Source organism: Phyllostomus discolor, chromosome 1 (genome assembly GCF_004126475.2).
Source record: "Phyllostomus discolor isolate MPI-MPIP mPhyDis1 chromosome 1, mPhyDis1.pri.v3, whole genome shotgun sequence".
In the NCBI taxonomy this organism is placed as follows: domain Eukaryota; kingdom Metazoa; phylum Chordata; class Mammalia; order Chiroptera; family Phyllostomidae; genus Phyllostomus; species Phyllostomus discolor.
Window position 1 is genome coordinate 133,047,382 of NC_040903.2, and position 22,139 is coordinate 133,069,520.

At 35.7% G+C, this 22,139-nt stretch overlaps 1 protein-coding gene, 1 long non-coding RNA gene and 1 other non-coding gene across 4 annotated transcripts in view; 2 read left to right on the forward strand and 1 right to left on the reverse strand.

Moving 5' to 3' along the window:
• Positions 1–42: 42 nt before the first annotated feature.
• On the forward strand, positions 43–7,489 carry LOC118501336. The gene is made up of 2 exons (XR_004903971.1): positions 43–259; positions 7,359–7,489. It is a non-coding gene; the product is annotated as an uncharacterized LOC118501336 (long non-coding RNA).
• Positions 2,816–2,945, forward strand: LOC114493728. Its single transcript, XR_003684330.1, has one exon. It is a non-coding gene; the product is annotated as a small nucleolar RNA SNORA11 (small nucleolar RNA).
• Positions 7,490–13,273: 5,784 nt separating the features above from the next.
• SRP54 (signal recognition particle 54) overlaps positions 13,274–22,139 on the reverse strand; it is a 40,432-nt gene continuing 31,566 nt past the window's right edge. For both annotated transcript variants that reach the window (XM_028506999.1, XM_036029257.1), the window contains 4 exons: positions 21,952–22,060; positions 17,452–17,622; positions 14,874–14,969; positions 13,274–13,781 (listed from right to left, as the gene is read on the reverse strand). In XM_028506999.1, the coding sequence (XP_028362800.1) occupies positions 13,690–13,781; positions 14,874–14,969; positions 17,452–17,622; positions 21,952–22,060 (468 nt within the window). In that variant the 3' untranslated portion in view covers positions 13,274–13,689. The remainder of the gene's footprint in view (positions 13,782–14,873; positions 14,970–17,451; positions 17,623–21,951; positions 22,061–22,139) is intronic.

Genomic DNA, 22,139 nt, shown 5'->3' on the forward strand with positions numbered 1-22,139 from the left:
CACTAGTGACGTCGTACTTCTTTACCTGTACTTGGAGTGTTGACTTGGATCTCCACGCAGTCGCTCACCAGCTTCATCTTGGGCAACCACCCTCCCATACCTTGGTTTCTGCACTTGTGAAATAAGAGTAGATGTCTAGTGGTCTTCAAAGGTTTGAGCTGAAATGTGGTTGCAGAAAATATAAAATGATCATGCTACATATTTCACCCCTACCTGGATGACGGTCTTAGCCAAAATAGCCTTGAAATAAGTCTCAAAGGTGAATTTTGCTTACACTTATCTGAAGTACTTAAATATAACTGTAAAAAGTTTTGCTGGGGAAAAGCCAAAGGTAACAGCAACTCTACATTTTTAAAAATGAGAGGAATAATCATCTGTTTTAGGGGTGTGTGTGTGTTTATGTAGGCTTCCCAGACTTTTCCCATTTTTCCCAATGTTCAGCCGAATTAAAAAGCCATAATTGCAATGATCACTGCATTACTTAAATTAGTTGGGGTATTTCCTAGGGGGCTAGTTAAAGCTCAATCTTAGGAAATTTCAACAAAATAAATTTAAGAAAGCCTATTTAATTACTATTCTTGTTACAAATAATCAAGCCAAATTAAAACTGAATTTAATACAGTAGATAGTCTTGATTTGACTATCTGATAAAAATAAGGATGATTTTAAGGGAAAAATAGTGTTTCAATAAGATCTAGAATACACAGTTATGGTTATTAAACTCTAAAGTTTTATTTTTTCCCCTACAAACTCAATTGAATCCTGAATTTATCTAGTTTTCTTTCAAACTAAGGTTCATCCTTCTCCCATTTTTTGACTTGAAATTATGGAAAACTACTGCTGCAGTGTAAGCCATACAGAATTTACCTGAACACCTAATGACATCACCAGAGATACTGAAACTGCAGATTGTCACTGTTTACTTTCATTCTAGCAAAAGCCTTACATCTGGAAATCTTCCTGATAATCTCATAAACTCAGAAACTAGTTTATAGTTTGCTCTGATCATTAACCTTTGTTTTTTTCTTCTGTTTTCATAGGCACACCCCTTATTAAATACCTGATTGATTGTTTATACAATATAGGTCTCAGTCTCGAAGCCCATTTACATCATCACCTCCTGAAGTGAGATTCAACAGTTTAACTGAATTGACTTATTTTCAGGACTACGTATTTAAGTTAGTAAAATAAAGAACAATGTGACAGCTTCATTTCTGGAAAAGCTCTGCCACCTTGAAACTGCTTCCTCTTTCCTGCCCAAGAGATTCAGACAGAAAAAAAGCTACCTCAAAAGGATCTTAGAATATACCCAGCCTAATTTAAATTAAATATAATTTTAAAAAAGGGCTTCAGGCAGCCAACACCTCCATCCAGGAAAGCCCCTCCAACAATTTAATCTGGGACTGTAAAGTCAGTGGTCCCTCCCTCTATCACCTGGTTCTTACCTCTCCTTAGACCTTTAGTTATAATTCTCCTTATTTTTAGGCCATGACTTTAAAAAAAAATCCTCACCTAAGGACATTTTCATTGATCTTAGAAGAAGAAGAAAGGAGGGTGAGAAACATTGGCATAAGATAAAAATATCAATCACCTGGCTGGCGTAGCTCAGTGGATTGAGTGCTGGCTGCGAAACAAAGTGTCACAGCTTCGATTCCCAGTCAGGATACATGCTTGGGTTGCAGGCCATGACCCCCAGCAACCGCATATTGATTTTTTTTCTCTCTATCTATCTTCCTCCCTTCCGTCTCTAAAAATAAATAAATAAAAATCTTAAAAAAAACATCAATCAGTTGTCTCTCCCACGCACCCCAACTGGGAACCAAACCTGCAACCCAGGCATGTGTCCCAACAGGGAATCAAACCTGTGTCCTTTCAGTTTATGGAATGAAGCTCCAACCAACTGAACCACACTGGCCAGGACTAGGCCATGCCTTTTTTTTAAATATATTTTATTGATTATGCTATTACAGTTATCCCATTTCCCCCCCTTCATTCCCCTCCACCCTGCACACCTTCTCCCACCCACATTCCCCCACTTTAGTTCATGTCCATGTGTCATAAGTTCTTTAGCTTCTACATTTCCCATACTATTCTTGCTCTCCCCCTGTCTATTTTCTACCTACCATCTATGCTACTTATTCTCCGTATTCTCTTCCCCCCTCTCTCCTCCCACTACCCTGTTGCTGGCCCTTCATGTGATCTCCATTTCTGTGGTTCTGTTCCTGTTCTAGTTGTTTACTTTGTTTTTGTTTTAGGTGTGGTTGTTAATAATTGTGAGTTTGCTGTCATTTTACTATACATATTTTTTATCTTTTTCTTAGATAAGTCCCTTTAACATTTCATAAAATAAGGGCTTGGTGATGATGAACCCCTTTAACTTGGCCTTATCTGAGAAGCACATTATCTCCCCTTCCATTCTAAATGAAAGTTTTGCTGGATAGAGCAACCTTGGATGTAGGTCTTTGCCTTTTATGACTTGGAATACTTCTTTCCAGCCCCTTCTTGCCTGCAAGGTCTCTTTTGAGAAATCAGCTGACAGTCTGATGGGAACTCCTTTGTAGGTAACTGTTTCCTTATCTCTTGCTGCTTCTAGTATTCTCTCCTTCATTTTAATCTTGGCTAATGTAATTCTGATGTGCCTTGGTGTGCAACTTCCAACTTCCTTGGGATTCTCTGAGTTTCCTGGACTTCCTGGAAGTCTATTTCCTTTGCCAGATTGGGGAAGTTCTCCTTTATTATTTGTTCAAATATTTCCACTTGTTGCTCTTCCTCTTCCACTTCTGGTACCCCTATAATTTGGATGTTGGAACATTTAAAGATATCCTGGACAGGGAGCCTGATGCAGTGGCCCCATGGTTTAGAACACACCCAACAGGAATCCAGGGGTCATTGTGACAAGGGGCATAAGCCTGTGGCCTTACTGTGGACAAACATACCCTACATGTTAAAAAAAAAAAATGTCCTGGAGGTTCCTAAGCCTCTCCTCATTTTTTAAAAATTCTTATTTCTTAGCCCTGGCTGGCGTAGCTCAGTGGATTGAGCGCGGACTGGGAACCAAAGTGTCCCAGGTTCGATTCCCAGCCAGGGTACATTCCTGGGTTGCAGGCCATAACCCCCAGCAACCGCACATTGATGTCTCTGTCTCTCTCTGTGTCTCTCTCTGTGTCTCTCTCTGTCTCTCTCTCTCTCTCTCTCTCTCCCTCCCTCCCTCCCTTCCCTCTCTAAAAATAAATAAAATTTTTAAAAAAAATTCTTATTTCTTCATTCTTTTCTGTTTGGTTCTTTCTTCCTTCTGGTCCACTCCATTGATTTGAGTCCCAGCTTTCTTCCCATCACTATTGGGTTACCTGTGCATTTTCCTTCATTTCACTTAGTGCAGCCTTCATTTTTTGCAACCAAATTCAACCAATTTTGTGAGCATCCTGATCACCATTGCTTTAAACTGTGCATCTGATAAGTTGGCTATCTTTTTGTTGCTTAGTTGTTTTTGCTTTGGAGCTATAATCTGTTATCCTGTTTGGGCCTTTTTTTTTTTTTTTTTTTTTTTTTTTGTCCTGTCCTGCCTGTATGAGGGACAGAGCCTTAGATGTTCACCAGGGCGGGGCAACCCGGTCGCTGGGTTGTGACACTGTATGTGGGGGTGGGATCTGAGGGGGAACGATGGCGTCTGCTCCACTCTGTCAGAGCCCAGCCCCCTCAGCTGCTTACCCCGAGCAAACTGGGCCCTTCTGGTGCTGATTCCTGTGTGGGTGGGTTTGTGTACATTCCAGGACCATGTGGGTCTCTCCAACGAACTCTCCCTTGAGGTTGGGAGTCCTTCCCTGCACCTCAACCCCCACAGGTGTTTTCAGTGGGTGTTTCCAGGCCTTGTTTCCCAGCACTGGAACCCTGGGCTGCGTGGTCTGTCTTGCTCCCCAGTTTCACCTGGTTTATCTGCAAGTGAATGTGGGACAGCCTGGTCAGCCAGCCACCTTGCTCGCAGTGCCTCACTTCACAATCACTGCCTGACTGGGTCTGCCTGTTGCCACTCTGCACCCAGTGGCACTGCTTTTTGTGCCTGTACCCCTCTCTGTCTGGCCGTCTGCCTCTGCCCCGCCTACCGGTCTGGGTGAATGTGTCTATTTTAACTCCTTGGTTGTCAGACTTCCATACAGTTCAATTTTCTGTTAGTTCTGGTTATTTTGTTTCTAAATTGTTGTTGTCCTTATTTGGTTGTGTGAGGAGGCAGTGTCTACCTATGCCTCCATCTTGGCCAGAAGTAGGCCATGCCTTTTTAACCTTCTTATCCCATTTGTTACCTCTAGGATACACTAATTCTGTGTTGAGATGACAATACTTCAGGGATTCTGACCCGTCCCTACTTTGGAAGAATCAACTAACAACCTCGCCGTTTCAGTCTCAAATCTCATTCACTTGTCCCCCTTAGATTAGGCAGAAAGAAACTTCCATACCCTACACAGGCAGGAACTATGATCCTTGTCAGCAGGAAGCAGTTACTAAAGACAGACACTTCTCTCATCACCCCTAAAAGATTTCAGACATGAAAGTCTCTGAGGGGGGAATGAGACAGGCCAGTAAGCCCAGCCAAGTGAGGTGAGGAAACTGAAACAAATGGCTGAACTGGCCAAGCAATTTTGAGCCAGATGCAGGTCACCTCACTAGAGATACCTAGGCTTTAGTTGTATTTCAGCTCCAGGCCCAGAAAAGTAGCACAACCAGGTGGGCAGCCCCAGGACCAGCTGCAATGACTAATGACCCACAGCCCTGGCTCTGACCAGTTAACAGACACCATGACCCTGAAAGGGCACACCTGGAGAACTGATGACTATTCTGCTGAAACTGTCTCAGAGACCTCCACTAAGATTTCCATTTGCAAGGGAGAGATAAAAACTCTCAGCACAAAGGACCAGTGTGTACTCCCTCCCTGGGGAGCATGCCTGCACCTTCCCCTTCCTTTCTTTCCTGCCACAGGTATGTATCTTCTAAACTAAGGGTCCCCATGAGACTTGCAAACCAGGGGAGAAATGGGCAGTGGCAGCCTGTCCTGGGTTAACCCCCTGAACCTATCTCCAAGGCCCCCTTTTCTCTGACTTCCCAGTGAGTCAAAGCAGCCCTGCCTTGGCCTCTCCTGTTGCTTCATCTATGCCAAATCCTTCTTTTTTACTGTCGCTAACTTTAATTAACATTCCCTCAGTCACCTGGACTTGTGTTCTGAAAGCTTTCCTGTGCAAAGTCAAGAACCTCCACACTACCAGCTGATCCTAGGCAGACCTGTTTTGGGCCAGGTCCCTTTTCCAGTAACAGGCTTCCCAGACCTTTTCCCGTTATTCCCAATGTTCAACCAATTTAAAAAGTCATGTTGCAATGATTACTGCATTACTTTGACTAGCTGGGGACATTTCCAGGTAAATGAGATTTTTGGTAATTTTAGTATGAAAGTCTTCACGAACTGTAGAGGTCAAAACTAAAACACATCATTTAGCCATGGTCGATGGGGGGTGGAGTTAATTTGATATTTTAAATTCCATTTTTGTGCCAGTCAAAATTTAGAAATTGTCCACAGTTATGTTCTAGAATGTCTGGTCTTCAGCATGGCACAAGCAGCCAGCTAGCAGAACACTCCTACAACCTTAAATATTCCTTTCTATCCTGTGCAAAAGTTCTTTTCCTTACTCACTGCCTAATAATGCTGTAGTTTTCATCTTGCTAGAACTATAATAACCTAAAAAACAAACCAAAAACCTTAAAAATAAAAGCTGGTAACTTGAAAACCATCTACATTTTAAACAATGGTTGGAAATTCATAATCTATTCCAGTAATAAAATCAAATTAGCTTGTTGCTGAGGTTAACATGTTGCAGTGACCTGATCTGATGCTGTGTATTGGCTTTAGCCAGGGGTTGAGTCAGTCAAAAATGGCAAAAACAAAGGCTGCTAAATTTAAAAGAAAAATAAAAAGCCAATTGTTAGACTTGATGAATTGACTTTCATAAGCAACATAGTTTTACAGTGCCTCTATTCAAAATCCTATTCCTCTTACTGGCAAGAAGGGTAATCAACAATCCTCATTAAAAATTTGTGGAATGTTCATACATGCAAGATTTTATTTTACAAATTGATAATTAAACATCAAATAACAATTTTCACTGCTGAAGCAGAACTCATTTTCATGGTTTATAAGTACATTTCCTAGTTTACTAAATTAAAATACCAAGCCACATTCCAAAATGAACTAGAAGTTTGTTTGTTTTTTTTAGGATTTTATTTATTTATTTATTTTTAGATAGAGAGGAAGGGAGGGAGAGAAACATCAATGTGTGGTTGCCTCTCACACACCCCCTAAAGGGGACCTGGCCCACAACCCAGGCATGTGCCCTGACTGGGAATAGAACCAGCAACCCTTTGATTCCCAGGCCAGCACTCAACCACTGAGCCGTACCAGCCAGGTGAACTGGGTATTTCTAAAAAGAGTTATTTTTAAAATAAATATGCAATTGAAGAGCAGTCAATTACAAATAAACCACTCATGGCAACAGAAAAGCAGAAATTCTAATGGTTTTAGATTGGGCACTTACATTTTTGTCATTATTTCCAGACTGTCATAGGTCAACTAATAGCAGGCAACAAAGCAACATACCAGATCTCTCCTCTCACTTTATAGTATGAATTGTATCACTATGACAACAAATTAATTCAGGTATTACTATAATTTATCTACATGAAAACATAATTGTGGTCTAAATTTATCATTTAATAATATGTACAGAGCTAAAAAAGTAAATTTGGATCTATTTCAGTGAAAGGCTGGGAAAACAAAGCTGAATAAAATTCAATAAGCAGGACTGTCCATCAAATAAAAAACAAGACTTCCTTGTGCTTTGACATAGTTATATATATTTTTTACTAGGGCATATTATTAAGGTTACCCCATCCCTCAAATAGGGAGATATATTTTCATCATCATTGATGCAGAAAAGTAAGGTAGTAAAAATGCATGTTAAGTTGATTTTAAGCATAAAGATAAAGACATTGTTAACTGTAGTGATTTCATTTATAGAGCCCAACATACTAGGTACTTTGCTTATATTAGCTCTTCTTCACAACTCTGAGATACTATCATAATCACCAATATTTTAGCCCTGGCTGGTGTGACTCAGTGGATTGAGTGCCAACCTGGGGAATGAAAAGGTGGCTGGTTCAAATCCTGCTCAAGGCACATGCCTGGGTTGTGGGTCAGGTCCCCAGTTGGGGGTGTTCAAGAGGCAACTGATTGATTTTTCTATCTCTTTCTCCCTCCCTTCCCTCTCGCTAATCAATGAATAAAATATTTTTAAAAATTAATTACCAGTATTTTACAGATGAGCAAACAAAGGCTTAGTAACTTTCTCAAGGACACAACCGATAAGCAGCAGAGCAAGATTTAAACCCAGGCAGTCTGATTCCAGAGCCTATGGTTAGCTCCTCTGCCCCTCTGAGAATGAAAATGTCAGAAAAATTCTTAGACCAAAGGTAAGTGGATATTTGGAAAGATTTGCACGTAAATTAGTAAAGTGTACATTTTTTGAAGTCTATTATAAGTAACAGCCATGTGTAAACTTTAAGTGCCTATATGTAAGAAACAAATGAAAATGCCAAGTAAACTTGTTTTATTTGGTGCTATGTGTATACATTTGTTTTCATTGAAATTTGGTCAGATATTTCTGTCATGAGACTATATTATTTATATTCAACTACCAGAATATTTTATGTGGCATTAGTCACAAAATACTAGTTTCTTCATATGATATGCCTAAATACAGTAATCTCAATACTGAAGACCTATGCATCTTAATCTGAAGTCTGTAGAACCCTAGAGGCCTTCTGATAATACTGTAAAAAACAAGTATAAAGATATAATAAGGATTTCCACCAGTAAGGATGCCTTTTCTCTTGGGGAAAGATCATCCATTGTATCTTTTAAAACAATAAGAAGGAAATTGCAGAAAATCACAGTACACACACATCAACTGAAGATTTCACACTTCCTGAATTTCCTATCAAATGGAATGTCAAAAAACAGGCTGATAGTTCTTGAACCAATTCTGCCAGAAATGAAATTCTGAACCCCTTAATTGATTTCCCAAAGTCAGAAATTATGGGCCCATGAATATATCCAAAAACTCATACCTCCTTTGTGCCGAGGAGCAAATTTCCCTAATTCTATTATAAAACCATAAAAATCAAGCAATCATGATTCCTAAACTATGCAGATATATAGACATTACATTTCCTCCTCCCTTGATGCAGATAATGGGACCTTTCCCTTGAAAAAGGCTCACAAAACTTGGCCATACATTATTTAAGAAAAATAGGCCTCAGGTGCAGGACCTCACTCACATCTGCTTTTCTGAAAAAGGAAGAAGCTTCATGCTGCAGTGTCAGAACCTCAGGCACCAGATAGGGGATTTTCTTTCTCTCAGGTTCTACTGAATTATCCCCCTTACAAGCAGGTACTGTAGTGTAACTTCGTGATCCAATTGCTATATGCCAAGAAATGTATTGCTTTAAGCCAGCGATTTTCAACCTTTTTCAGCTCATGGTACACATAAATTAATTATTATACTAAAATTCTGAGGCACACCAAAAAATGTATTTTATTTTTTGCCAATCTGACCAAAAAAATAGGTATAATTTTGATTGATTTACCAAAAAAGTAATCGTAATTATCTACCTTTTTTGCTCCAAAGGGACTTTTTAAAAAATCAGGTGCTTATACTTGCATACAAGGATTTCTGGTACCAAGAATTTAACCAATCAGATGCAACCTTATTATGGGACATGACAAATAAGACACAACTTTCTTACATGACCTATATATTTATGGTTCAGGACAGTGCATTCACACCAGAGGACTACTGCTGTGTTGGTTGTTGTCATTTTTTTAATTTGAAATCTAAGGGAAATGCCCCTGACTAGTCAGGTATTACATATTTTATTGTAAAAATTCATATAGCACAGCAGTTGAAAAATCACTGTTTTAGGCCAGTGAGAGAACCCATTAGGCCAAGTAAAGCTAAAAAATATAACTTGCTGTTGAAATTATTTCAAATGTAAAATAATGAGAGGATTGCAAACAGTAGCATAGGCATGCCAAACTCAAAAGAACCATATCACATTACATTAATTCATATCATGTTTGTATGTGACTAATGTTAAGCCATAACGTTCAAGCTAGTTACGACCTTGAACCTATGCACCCAATATACATAACAATATTTAAAAAAATAGTTTGTTTGTATCTCTTAGATCAGCCACAACCTCAGCAGGGTTTAATGTTATCAAAGGAAATGTGCCATACTTATTAGCTTACAAGGTATATTTTCACTTTAAAGTATCTGAAAATTACTTTGTACTCAATATGCCTGCATTACAGAAAAGAGGTCAGTAGAGGTTAGGGCTGGATTAGCAACTACTCAGCACTGAGCACAAATAATTGTTACCTACCCCTAGTGATAAATGGTGGGAAAAAATTAACAATTTCACATCATATAAAAAACTACTTTATAAAAATAACAAGCCATAGACTACATAACTGCTCTAGAAGTAAAATTTAAATATACTCCTCCAACACCTGATATAAATTCATTCCTGTTAACCCATGGTTTAAAAGCAAAGAAAGTATATATTAGGTTCAATCTACATGTAATGGCTTAATCTTCAGAATATGTCAACTGGAATTTAGAAAATGACTCAGTTTCTAATCCAGTTAATGCTAGTGATGAACAGAGTCATCTAGATTTGAGCTATGATTATGGCCTTCTAGTTTTGTATATTACTTATTTGGTTTTATTAATAATTATTAAGTTATAAAGACCAAAACTCATTTACATTTAGTTATTTAGCTATGGTACTCACTAACATACATATGTATATATGTATTTTAAAGATTTTACTTATTTTTAGAGAGAGAAGGAAGGGAGAGGAAGGGAAGGAAACACTGATGTGTAGTTGCCTCTTGCACACCCACAACCAGGGACTTGGCCCACAACCCAGGCATACGCCCTGATTGGGAATTGAACCAGTGCCCCTTTGTTTCACAGGTTGACACTCATTGCACTGAGCCACACCAGCCAGGGCTGAAATCTCTTTCCTTTCAAAGGTGACTTTAGTTTTGGGAAAAGCCAGAAGTCGCAGTTGCCAAATATGGACTGTAGGGGGTCTAAGTCACCTGGCTGATTTGATATTTCACCAAAAAACTCTGCATAAGACATGATGTGATGCATGAGTGAGTGTTTATCATGATGAAGCTGCCAATCACCAGTGGCCCATAGCTGCAGCCTTCTGAATCATCTAAATAGTTTGTGTGGAGGAATGTTCAAGCTTAACACAAAATCTGATGCAGATTTCATTGTTCTAGTCACTCATTTATTAATGCAATGGCCACACGGCACATGTGCTCACTCAATGATGTCTACTGCCTCCACAGACTAGTACAATGAAGTCATCATTGTTCACATATACACATTCCAGTCCACCCTCCTTAGCTGCCAGATTACATCAGTGTCGTGCAAACTGTTCTCGTTACATTAACAATGGATGGACTTTTTCTGGGCAGACCTTGTACGCAAAAATCAAATTGAAATTCCTTCACATTTATTTTAAATGCTTTGTTCCATTTTTTTTACTGAAACATTTGCTTATATGTACTAGAGCTACCTATAAAAGACATTTACTCAATTTTATTTTATATTATGGTTTACTTTTTAAAATATATTTTATTTATTTCTAGGGAGAGGGAAAGAGAGGGAGAGAAAGGTCGATATGAGAAAAAAACATCCATTGGTTGTCTCTCTCATGCCCCCAATGGGGACCTGGCCCACAACCCCAGACATGAGCCCAAACAAGGGCTCAAACTGTCTGCCTTTTGGTTCACCAGCCAGGGTTATTATGGTTTACTTTTCAGACTCCCTACATTCACTGAAATAAGGTATGAATATTATATTTATTTTACCTACTTTAATATGCATGAGACTTTAGTTATAGTAAATGTTCTGGTTTTGTTGCCTTCTGTGTAGTAATGTTTGTTAATTTTATTACACTTCTTTTTAGCTATGTGACACTATACTTCTATTCAAGGTTAATACTGAATATCAGAACTTAGGATTTCTCACATTATAATATACTGTATTTATTTGAATAAAATAACAGTTTATGTAACACACTCTAAAATTATTTTTACTACATGATGAAAGGTACTTATTTTTTCCAAAAAAATTCCTCCATAAAATTGTAATGCATTGTGTATATAGTGTATATATATATACACACACATATAGATATTTTATACATATATCTTATATGCCAACAAATAGGGTACTTCCAGGAGAACACTGGCATCCGTCATATTGCATTGTTAATTTGCCCTTTCTTCAGTACTGTAGTTTGTTGTTAATTCATTTCTGTGTGTTTTTGTTTTACAGTTACATAAACATTGTAAACTTAAGGAATTATATAACAATTTTATGTTTGTACACATTTAAGTAACATTAAAATAAAATTCAGGAAGAACCCATGTTGTATATTAGGTCTACTAGTGGTCTAAGTTGATAATATAACATATCAAAAAGCTAACGAACAAATTTTAACAATAGTGAAAAATAAAAATTGTTCAAATTATTAAAGAACTTAATTTTGGTACATAGCTATTGTGCTATCAAAAATCAATACCTTGATATAAATTGTGAGAACAGAAGGAGAGCTTTTATAATGAAAAATGCCTGGTTGAGGAATTAATGAAATCAGAATTTTAGATACCTTCTCCAATTTCCTCATTTTACAGAAAAGGAAAGAGAAATGGAAGCTAAACTAGGTGTTCTAGACCTTTAGTTGTCCTTTGCCACTGTTATATTTGCTTCTAAAAAATATAATTTGCATCAGGCACAAAAATAACTAAAAACAATGCCTGAAACTGTGAAGTTTGGCCAAGTGTCTCATTCCTTTTCCGGTTAAAATGCAAAAGTAGTACCCTGAAAATAGAAATCACAAAAATGCAAGGCCAGAAAAGGCAGTGTGCATCAGTTTAATTAGAAACAAATTTGGAGAACGATATTTGCTCTATTGTCAAATTCCTATAGCTGGAGCTTGTGATGACATTTCTGCAGAATCAGGATACATAATTTTCTCAAGGTATATGATGTTCTGTAGTAATATTCTAGTTTTTAGATGGTAAAAATAACTTAGTGGGGTAGAAAATCTCTACCTAAGCAAGCCGAAAAATCAGTTGCATTCTTTATGTAATTATTTTTTAAAAATACTTTGACTTGAGACCTTAAAACACCTGTCATAAAAAATACTATAAAAACTGGCTATTTCTTTCACTCTCTCATACTACTATAAATCAATCCTTTGCTGATTTATCCTAGTTGAAAATACATTGCTACACCATATCTATTATCCTCTTGATGTCACTAATAAATAGGAATTACTTTTTTAGCACTTTAAAATAATTCCATAACTTATTTAAGACTCATTGTACTAAATGAACTGTGGAGAAATCCAAAGTAACTAAGAACCAGATCAATCTTGTTATGGTCTCACTATTATTAACTTATAATGGTGACACCCTAATGTTCACAATTATTGTCATCAAAGTATATTAATTTCTTCAAGCAAATTTTTGGTATGTAAGAAACAACGAAATTGGCTTTTCAAAACAATCAAATATTGCCATTAAGGCTTCAAAAATATGAGGTAAAAATGCAAGTTATATATAAAACACTATATTGTGAATTGCAACTAAATTCACAATTTCAATTTATTATTATTTTTTAACCCTCATCTAAGGATTTTGTTTTCATTGCTTTTCAGAGAAAGGAAGAGAGGGAGGGAGGGACAGAAACAACAATGTGAGAGAAGAACATCAATTGTCTGTTTCCCATACAAGCCTAGACAGAGAAGCGGAACCGCAACTTAGGTATGCGCTTTGGACCAGTCCTGCACCAGGACTGTACCCTGCAACCCTGCAGTTATGCGTGACACTCCTACCAACTGAGCCACACACGCCAGGGCACAATTTTAATTTAAATGGCAGAGCTAACATTTTCTATGGCAAAACTATCTAAATTATTCTAAGTTAAAAATAAATTCCTTGTACTAATGGTTGTTATTCTATTGTATTTCCCATTAATGGTATACTTCTAGGGATAGCTTTAAATGGCACAGAACTACTGGTTTTCTGTCTGCCTTTTAATTGATACACTGACAGATTCAAACCATAAAGAAAGTTAACAAACCCTTAACTTATAACGACTTTGAAGTTTATTTTACAGCACTTTTATTAAGAAATCATGTAACTACTGACCAGGACTGTTTACAAATGTAATGCTTGGCCTTTGCAACAATTAAAAACTTAAGTACTAAAATTTTACATCATGATTTGTTTAACTTAAGAATGTTATGATGGTAAAAACTGACAGAAGAAAATCTAAAGCAAAAATGATTTCCACAAAAACCATATATTCCTCCCTTTTATCAAAGGGAAGGAGACAAGAAGGAAGGAAGGAAGAAAAGGAAAAGGAAAAATGATGAGAAGAGAAAAAGGGCAAGACAGGCAAGAAAAATACTTTTATTCCCCATTTGCAAAAAGAGGAAACTCTGAGGTCTCAGTAATTAATGTAATCAACTGAGTCAGTTTATATTAAGGCAACTTCTTTACATATTATTGAATCCCATCATGCCTTTCATATTCCCAGCAGCACCCTGTTGAAACTGCCTCATCATTGACTGAAGTCCGGCCATACCACCTAGAGAGAGAGAGAGTAAAATCCAATAATTATTAAGTAGAACTTGAAACGCTTGTTACTTTTGCCTAGTAAGTACTTTAACTTCTAAAAATATACTGGGTTCTGACTGCAATTTAGTCATCAGCCTTAAAGAACACACCAATTCAAAACTGTTACTTTTGCCAGTATCCTCATATAAATGAGATAATACCTAAAAAGACCTTAGAACAGTACCTGTCACACAGTAAGGATTCAATAAATCTATACAAAAAGCTTATTTTCTGGGAAGTCCCAAAGAGTTTTATTGTAAATCATAATCAATTTGGAAGGGAAGGGAGTTATTTCATAGGACTCACAGAAATTAACCATTTACTGAACATCTACCATATGCCCAGAACTGTACCAAACACTGTAACATATATTAGCTCATTTAATTGCCACAATTTCCTGATGAGATATTATTAATGATTTTAAAGAAGGGGCAAACGAGGTTCAGAGAGTTTAAGGAACATTTTATAGGCTACATAGTAAAAGTGGAGTTGGGTTTCAAAAGTGTTCTATAATTCCAAAGTCTCATCACTGAAAATATCCATGTTCTAAACCAGGACAAAAGGTCACCAGAATAAGCATTAACAAAAGATGATTAGACAACTTGCTCAAAGGGCAAGCAGACAAGTGAATGAAACCTCAGTTTATACAGCACTATTACAACCATTCAACTTAGAATTCAGATGGCTATTTCCTTCAAATCACACAACTGTTGAACAGATTTTTATAATCTCTCACCAGAAGGTTTATCATAACTCAACCCTTATAGCCCTGGCCAGTGTGGCAGCTCAGCTGGTTGGAGTACTGTCCCAAAACCAAAAGGTTGAGGGTTTGATTCCTGGTCAGAGCACATATCTAGGTTGTAGGTCCCATCCTGGTCCAGACGCATATGGGAGGCAATCTATACTTCTCTTTTGCAGTGATGTTCCTCTCCCTCCCTCTCTCCCATCCCCTCTCTCTAAAAGCATGAAAAAAAAAAAGTCCTCAGCTGAGGATTAAACAAACAAAATAAAACTCAACCCTTATAAACTTTGTATTAGCAACTGACAACAACTTTGTATTTACCCATGTGATGAAGAACTCGTGGATCCATCATTTTGGCCATTTGTTGATTCAATTTTGCCATCTGTGACTGGCTCACATTCTTAGACATGTCACCACCTAAAAATAAAAAAACATTTTGAGTCACTATAGAATGTAATACAATCAGGGTATTACAGAAAGTTTAATAGAGTAAATAAAAAGTAAAATAATCACCTATAATCTTATCATTCTAACACAATTATTTCTATTTGTACATATTCTCTTTTAATCTATCTCAATTATATATGTACTTTTGAGAAAGTATATGTGAAATTCTTTATTAAGGAAAATTTAAGGGACTTTCTTCAGGGCTAAGATTTTTCTTAATACTTTTAGTTATACCTATGAATAAGCCACTATAAACAAAACTGTATCCAGAGGCTATTAATGTAAGTTACATAGACACTTTTTAAAGAGTAATATGGGAGAATGCCAAACAAAACTGTGTTTACAGATATGGATTAATTAGGAAAGAGCCTGGATTGCTGATAAATGAATATGAAAGGAATGAGTCTGAGAGAACTTGAAAATCTGTATGTATCTAAGAAACTATTCAAAGTAACAGAAAGCTTCAGAGAATAGAAAGATAAATAATCTAACTCCATTTATCAATAAATTTCCACACACAATTAAACCTGCCTTAAAGAAGGCAGCCAATGACAGAGACGTACTCTCAGGTAGAACAGGTAAGAGCTTTCCTTTAGAGAATAACTGCTATGATTAAGGAGGAGGTGAAAGACATCAATTCAACAGCAGTGAATAAATAAAACTGTTCAACAAAATTATCTCAAAGAACATTAATTCTGGTACCTCTCAGGAGCATTTAGGAAAATGAAAACCAAAGCTGCCCCTGATTCTCTGATCAAAGCTGGCTAATCTGAGTAATTATATGAACTAAGAACTATGAATAAAAAAGATGTTTTTTAATATAACATAATAAAATCTGTGAAAAATAATTAAACCTGGGTAAAATGCTAATTGTATGTTCATTGGTGATTCGTCTTAAGAGTTTGTTTCTGAGGATTTAAAACTTACACAAGATATTAACAGTTGGGTGTAACAAGGATATGCCCCCACAGCCAATGGCCACTTCATCTGGGTTGTGCCTATATTGAGTATCAATGCTTAGATAATATCTGATTGATGGGTCTGCAATAGTTCTATCAAGAACAGTCAGGGTCATTTGGGAAAGATGTTAAACTACACATATTTATTAATCACCATCTGAAATAGCATGTGATGTTAGGATTTATAACCAATTTTAAATATGTTTGTCTAACTTTTATCCCTTGTCACAAAAGAGAAACTAGGATATACCAAGCAAGGAAAGTAAGAAAAGTGTCAAAGTCAAAAGGTGATAACATCTATAAACACTCATTTTTTTAAGACAGCTATTCAGTGGTACTATTCATATTTAGTGTGGACCTAATCACTATTTTTTGAAATAATAAAAACACTTTAATAGTGTTTACAATACAGAAAAAAATTAAAAGAGGACTCGGACAGTTGATTAACTTTTTAAAAAACAAGCTTATTTTTTAACCTTACACAATTCAGGGCAAAATAAATTGTGGATAGGACAAAAAGTAAAACCTAAAATTTAAATAAAACCAAAATGATTAGAAGAAAATATAGATGACTACTTCTGTAGCAACATGGAAAAACTTTTATAAGCATTAAAAAATCAAAGAAAATTATAAATAGCCTTGGCTACATTAAACATAAAAAACTTCATTAAAAATATTTAAAAAAAGACAAGTGAAAAACTGGAAAGAACTATTTGTAGATATAAACCAAGGATTTTAAAGAGTAATTACAAAGCAATAACAGAAAAAATGAAATAAGTAAACAGGGAACCTAAGAGGTGATTCACAAAGAAAATTCAAACCAGCAAATGCACAAGCATGTTCAATTTGATTAGTAATCTAAAAATCACATATTGAAAAACATTTAACCATTAAATTAGAAATATTAAATTTTACATTTACTCAGCATCTACTATGTTTCTGATCCCACAGACAAAATTCCTAGTCTCATGGAAGATGGCACAGAAACTGATGCAAGAACTGGTATTGATAGAGAAGCAAATGCATCAGCCTAAATATCCAACAAAGAAGCATTGCATTAAACAAAAGATACATGCTCAACTAAAATAGTATTCAGTGGTTAAAAGTTATATTTTGAAGACTATTTGACTATTAATATGGAAAATAGTCATGATGCATCAGAAGAAAACACAAGTTAAATTAAAAAAACTCTGGGGAATAAAGGTAATGGGTTTTTAAAATTTTTTTCTTATATTCTCCATATTCTTAAATATGTATTAGATCTTCAAAAAAATAAAGTCATGAAGTTTGTTTTTTAAAATATTAGGGTTTATTATCTTGAACATAAAAACATAAATCAGAGATCGCAACATGAATCATTATAATGTTATAATTTCATTATAACATGAAGTTCAGCAATATATTTTCTAATACTGACTGTACTCCTGGTTTCAATTTTTAGTTTTTCAACTTTCTTTGAGTGTGTTAACTAATGATCAGCTTATTTTTCTTACCTTTGAAAAGTCCTTTGATACCTCCCATCTTTTTTACCATCTGTGCAAACTTGGTATATTGTGTCAAAAGTTCCTGAACATCTCTTGTTGATACACCTGATCCTCTGGCTACTCTTTGGATTCTTCCTGGTTGCTTACTAAAAACCTTGGCACCATCCGTACTGTCAAGTTCTGCAGGCAAGGGTCAATTACTTTCATTTACATACAGTTAACATTCATTATCAAAGCAGTTATGTGCAAATATCTTCCTACACACATAAAACAAATATAATTGTCAAACCACCAGATTTAATAACTGTTATGACCTGTTTGCCTGATTTTTATTTTATTTTTTTATTGGCCTGATTTTTAAAAGTTAAACATGGAAATACATTCAAAAGAATATTCATAATATTCATAAGCTAGGGAAAAACACATATACTTAACCCCACTATTTAAGTAAAACAAAACTTTCTGAAACCCTCTGAGATCCATGTCCACCCTCCCTTTTTATATCTCATATCTAACTGCTCCTCAGAGCATGTACCAGAGCTGAAAGGTACACTTCAAAAAAGAACAAAAGTGCTCATCTTATCTCTAAATACTATTAACCTATAAATCATAAGTTCAGGCATATAAGCAAACAGCAATAGGTAATTCTACCTATAATCAATAGAATAATTGTTCTATTTCCTATAATCAAGTAATTACTACTAGCATTTTAATCCTTTCTATAACATAAAAAATAAGTTAATTCGCTTCAGTGTTTTGATAACTCTTAGAATATGAGGTACATCCTCCTGGTGTTAATTGCATACAATCTCAGAAATGAGACGACCTTTAGTAAAAATTTTTATTATATCTGCATGCTCTCTACAATATCCCCCAATAAGTGGTCATCTAGTCTCATTGCTAATATCCCCAGGAGAGAAGACCCACTATCTAAAATAATGCAATCTTTGCCATTCTATTTTATCTGTAATTATGGAAAATCTTTTCACATATTAAAATATGTTTGCCTGATACTTCTTCCTATTTGCATAAATATCTCCTTCCCAAGCACAAAGAATAAGGCTTTCAAATATTTGAGAGGCACATGTCACCTATGAATTTTCTAGGTGACAAACATATCCAAGTCTTCTGACTGTTTCTCTTATAATATGGTTTAGAATCCTATTTATCATTCCTCATTTTTCTAAATACAACTTTTAATTTGTCTATGCCCTCTAAGCTTACTGTTTAGAGGGAACTGAAATCCAGGTGAAGTTTGATTACCAATACAACACAAATAAAGATTAAATTGTTTCATAAGAAGCTTATAGTCCATTAAAACCTGTAAATCCATTTCATAAATGTACTTTTAAGCTACATCTTCACTATAAAATATTTAGGAAATGTGTGTCATATTCCTTTCAAGAGCTCATATAGAGTGAGAGAAAAAAGATAAGCTAGTAATAGCACATCATGGTAAGCAATACAACAGAGTTAAGCAAAGAGCAGAAGGAGATGTAAAGAAGCAAGGAAGTCAGGAAAGGCTCCATGTGGTAGTTTCTGAGTAGTCCTGAAGGGAAAGTATGAGTTAAGTACAGAAGAGAAAGGAGCAAGGGACATTCCAGGAAGTAGAATGTGGCTTCCTGGAGTAAAAATTGTGTGTAGAGAGAACCAAGCATGGGTAAGAGCTGAGATTTAAGAAGTTGCAAAAGTAGGTAAGGACAAAGTTGTAACAGAACTTATATGCCAGACTTAAAAGTTTAGAATTCATCATAAAGACAATAAACCACTGAAAGATTTTGACCCCAGAACTATTATATTTAGAAAGTCCATTCTTGTGGCAGTGAGGAAGAAAGATTTAAAAAAGGAGTAAAAAAGAGAAAGGGAAATGTTAAGAGGCTACTGTAGCAAATCCAGATAAGAAATGATGAATATATGGAATAATGCAAGGGATATAGAGGCAAAGAAAACAGGGAATATATGAGAAGAATTTAGGAAGTAGAACTCACTAAAATCTGAAGTGATGTTTAGGTTTCTATATTCCACTTGCAGTAGTAAAACATGGATACAAAACATGTGATAAGTTAAATATATATGTATACTGTAATACCTAGAGCAACCACTAAGAAAACTATTCAGAGATACCCTCAAAAACATCATAGGTACATTAAAAGTGTTCAAATAATCCACAGGCAAGTAAAAAAGAGAAAGCAGAGGAACAAAATCAGCAGGAACAAACAGAATAATAAAATGGCAGAACTAAGTCCTAATATATGATCAATATATCAGTTGAGAGAGATTATCAGAATGTATTAAAAGAAAAAAACAACCCAATTACATGCTGTTGACATGAAACTCACTTCAAATATGATATAGATAGGTTAAAAGTAAAAGAATGGAAAAATTATACAATGCAAAAAAGACTAATCAGAAGAAAGGTGAAGTGGTTGTATTAATATCAAGGCAGGTCAGGAACAAAGGAGGACATTACATATATAATGATAAAGGGTCAACTAACCAAGATGACATAACAATTCTAAATATGAATGCACTCAACAAGAAAGCTTCATATACATAAAGCAAAACTGACACCATGCAAAAGAGAAAAGTTAGACACTTCAATACTTTATCTCCACAATCAATAGAACCACTAGATAGAAAATCAGCAAGGATATAAATCTAAGTTGACCCCAGTTTCTAGCTTGGGCAACTGAGTAGATAGATGGAAGTATCTCTCACCAAGGGAGAAGCACTACATTTTGGATTTGATATGCCTCAGAAAACTTCAAACATGAAAACACGAGATGTCCGCCCACCATTTAGTGAGTACCTAGAGAGAAGGTGATCCAGAGTGTAGACTCTTGAGCCAGAATAATTGAATTTGAAGACCAGCCTCTCAACTTTTTAGCTAGTGAGGAAATTACTCAACTTCCCTGTATCTCAGTTTCCTGATCTGCAAAAGCTAAATAACAATGGATTCTGACCCCAGAATTACCCCTTAATAGTTGTGAAAATTAAGTGGATTAATATACATTAAGGACAGTGCCTTGGATAGAGTAAGTAATCTAGATATGGCTGCAACTATTAATTCTATATGCAAAACTTTTTGCAGTGTTGGAGATACAGAGATAAGAAAAACGAAATCTTATTTAAGTTACTATGAAAGCCTAGAGCTCAAAGAAAGAGGCAGACACTACAAGAAATGAACAACCAATTAGTCAGTAGACAAAGCACAGATGTGGGAAATAAAAGAAAATAAAAAATGAGAAGAATGATATGAAACACTACCTGAGGACAAAACCCTGTGGCATATATTCACTTACGAGGTGGACTGAGAAAGACACCAGTGAAAGAGAGTGAATTAACAAGAAAGGTAAGGGTTAAAGTGGGAAGATGGTATAAAAGAAACTAAGAAAAAAAGGTGATTAGCAGGCCAATGTTGTAAAGGTCAAGAAAGAGACTGAAAAGCATCCATTGGAGTAGACCAGTAGAAGGTTATTAGAGATCTTTGTATGGTCTATTTCAGAGTAATGGTGGGGACAGAGGTCAGATTTCGGTAGTTCAAGAATAATATAAACTATTCTTTTAAGAAGCTTGAGTGAAAAGAGACATGGAGTAAAAGCATGAGGGAGAAGTAAAGCCCAGAAAATGTGAATTTAAGAATATTTATATGCTGATGGGGAGAATAAGTCAGCAAGTATAGCGAGACTGGAGATAGAGGAAAGGATTTTATTGATGCTGAGAGGTCCTTGAAAAAAGCTTGAAAAACAGTTTGTGGCTGTCACAGTCTTACAGTAAGTTAGCCAAAGAGAGAAAGAATCCAATGCCCAAAGCCTGTATTCCTTTGGAAATGAGGCCAGGTCAAGTGGTAGAGTAGAAGGCCTTAAAAAAAAAAAAAGAAGGAAAGAAAAAAGAAGATATGTGTGGTATACCTGCTGTAGTGATTCAGAAAGGATGCTTAAAAACAAGTAAAAACAGAAGGGGTCATGGGACTAGAAATGCTAACAGAATGAGAACCAATAAAAGGCCTGAAGTATAGAAGGCAGTGATAATAAAGGATTAGAAAAAGAGAGTGATGTATTTCATGTGAGAAGACTGAAAAATGAACAGTCAGTTTCAGAGCAAAATAAGTTGGCAAACATTGTTTAAAGTATCCCTCTTTCACAAATCCCATTTCATGTTAGCATATTAGAACTCTGAGGAGATTTATAATAAATAAACTTAGTTTATTTTTAACTCAGCATTCCACCAAATTTATTTGACTACAGAACTCCCCTTTTAAGTTCTTTCTACCAACATCATGAAAAACTAATGTTCATTCCATGGAACTCATTTGGGGAAGCACTGCACTAGAACTTTCTCTCAAAGATGTCCATCTAATAATCACTAACCTATGAGTAAGAGCTTTCAAACAAATAGAAATCTACCTAACAAAAATCTTGCAGTTTAAATTTTTCCCCATCTTGTCCACAAGAACACAGTGAAACTCTCAACTTGCTGATATTCAGAACAAGTAATCTACCATCTTACCTTGATCGTTCATACTATCCATTATTGTCATTAATTTCTTTAGCCTTGCCATTGACTCCTGTTCATTTCCTTTGCTCATAAAATCTGTTCCAAAACCAGGAATCATACCCTAAAACAGATATAAATCAGTAATAGCTTGAGATTAATTGTTCAGAATGTTGACATTTAACTAGTGACTTTAATAACTG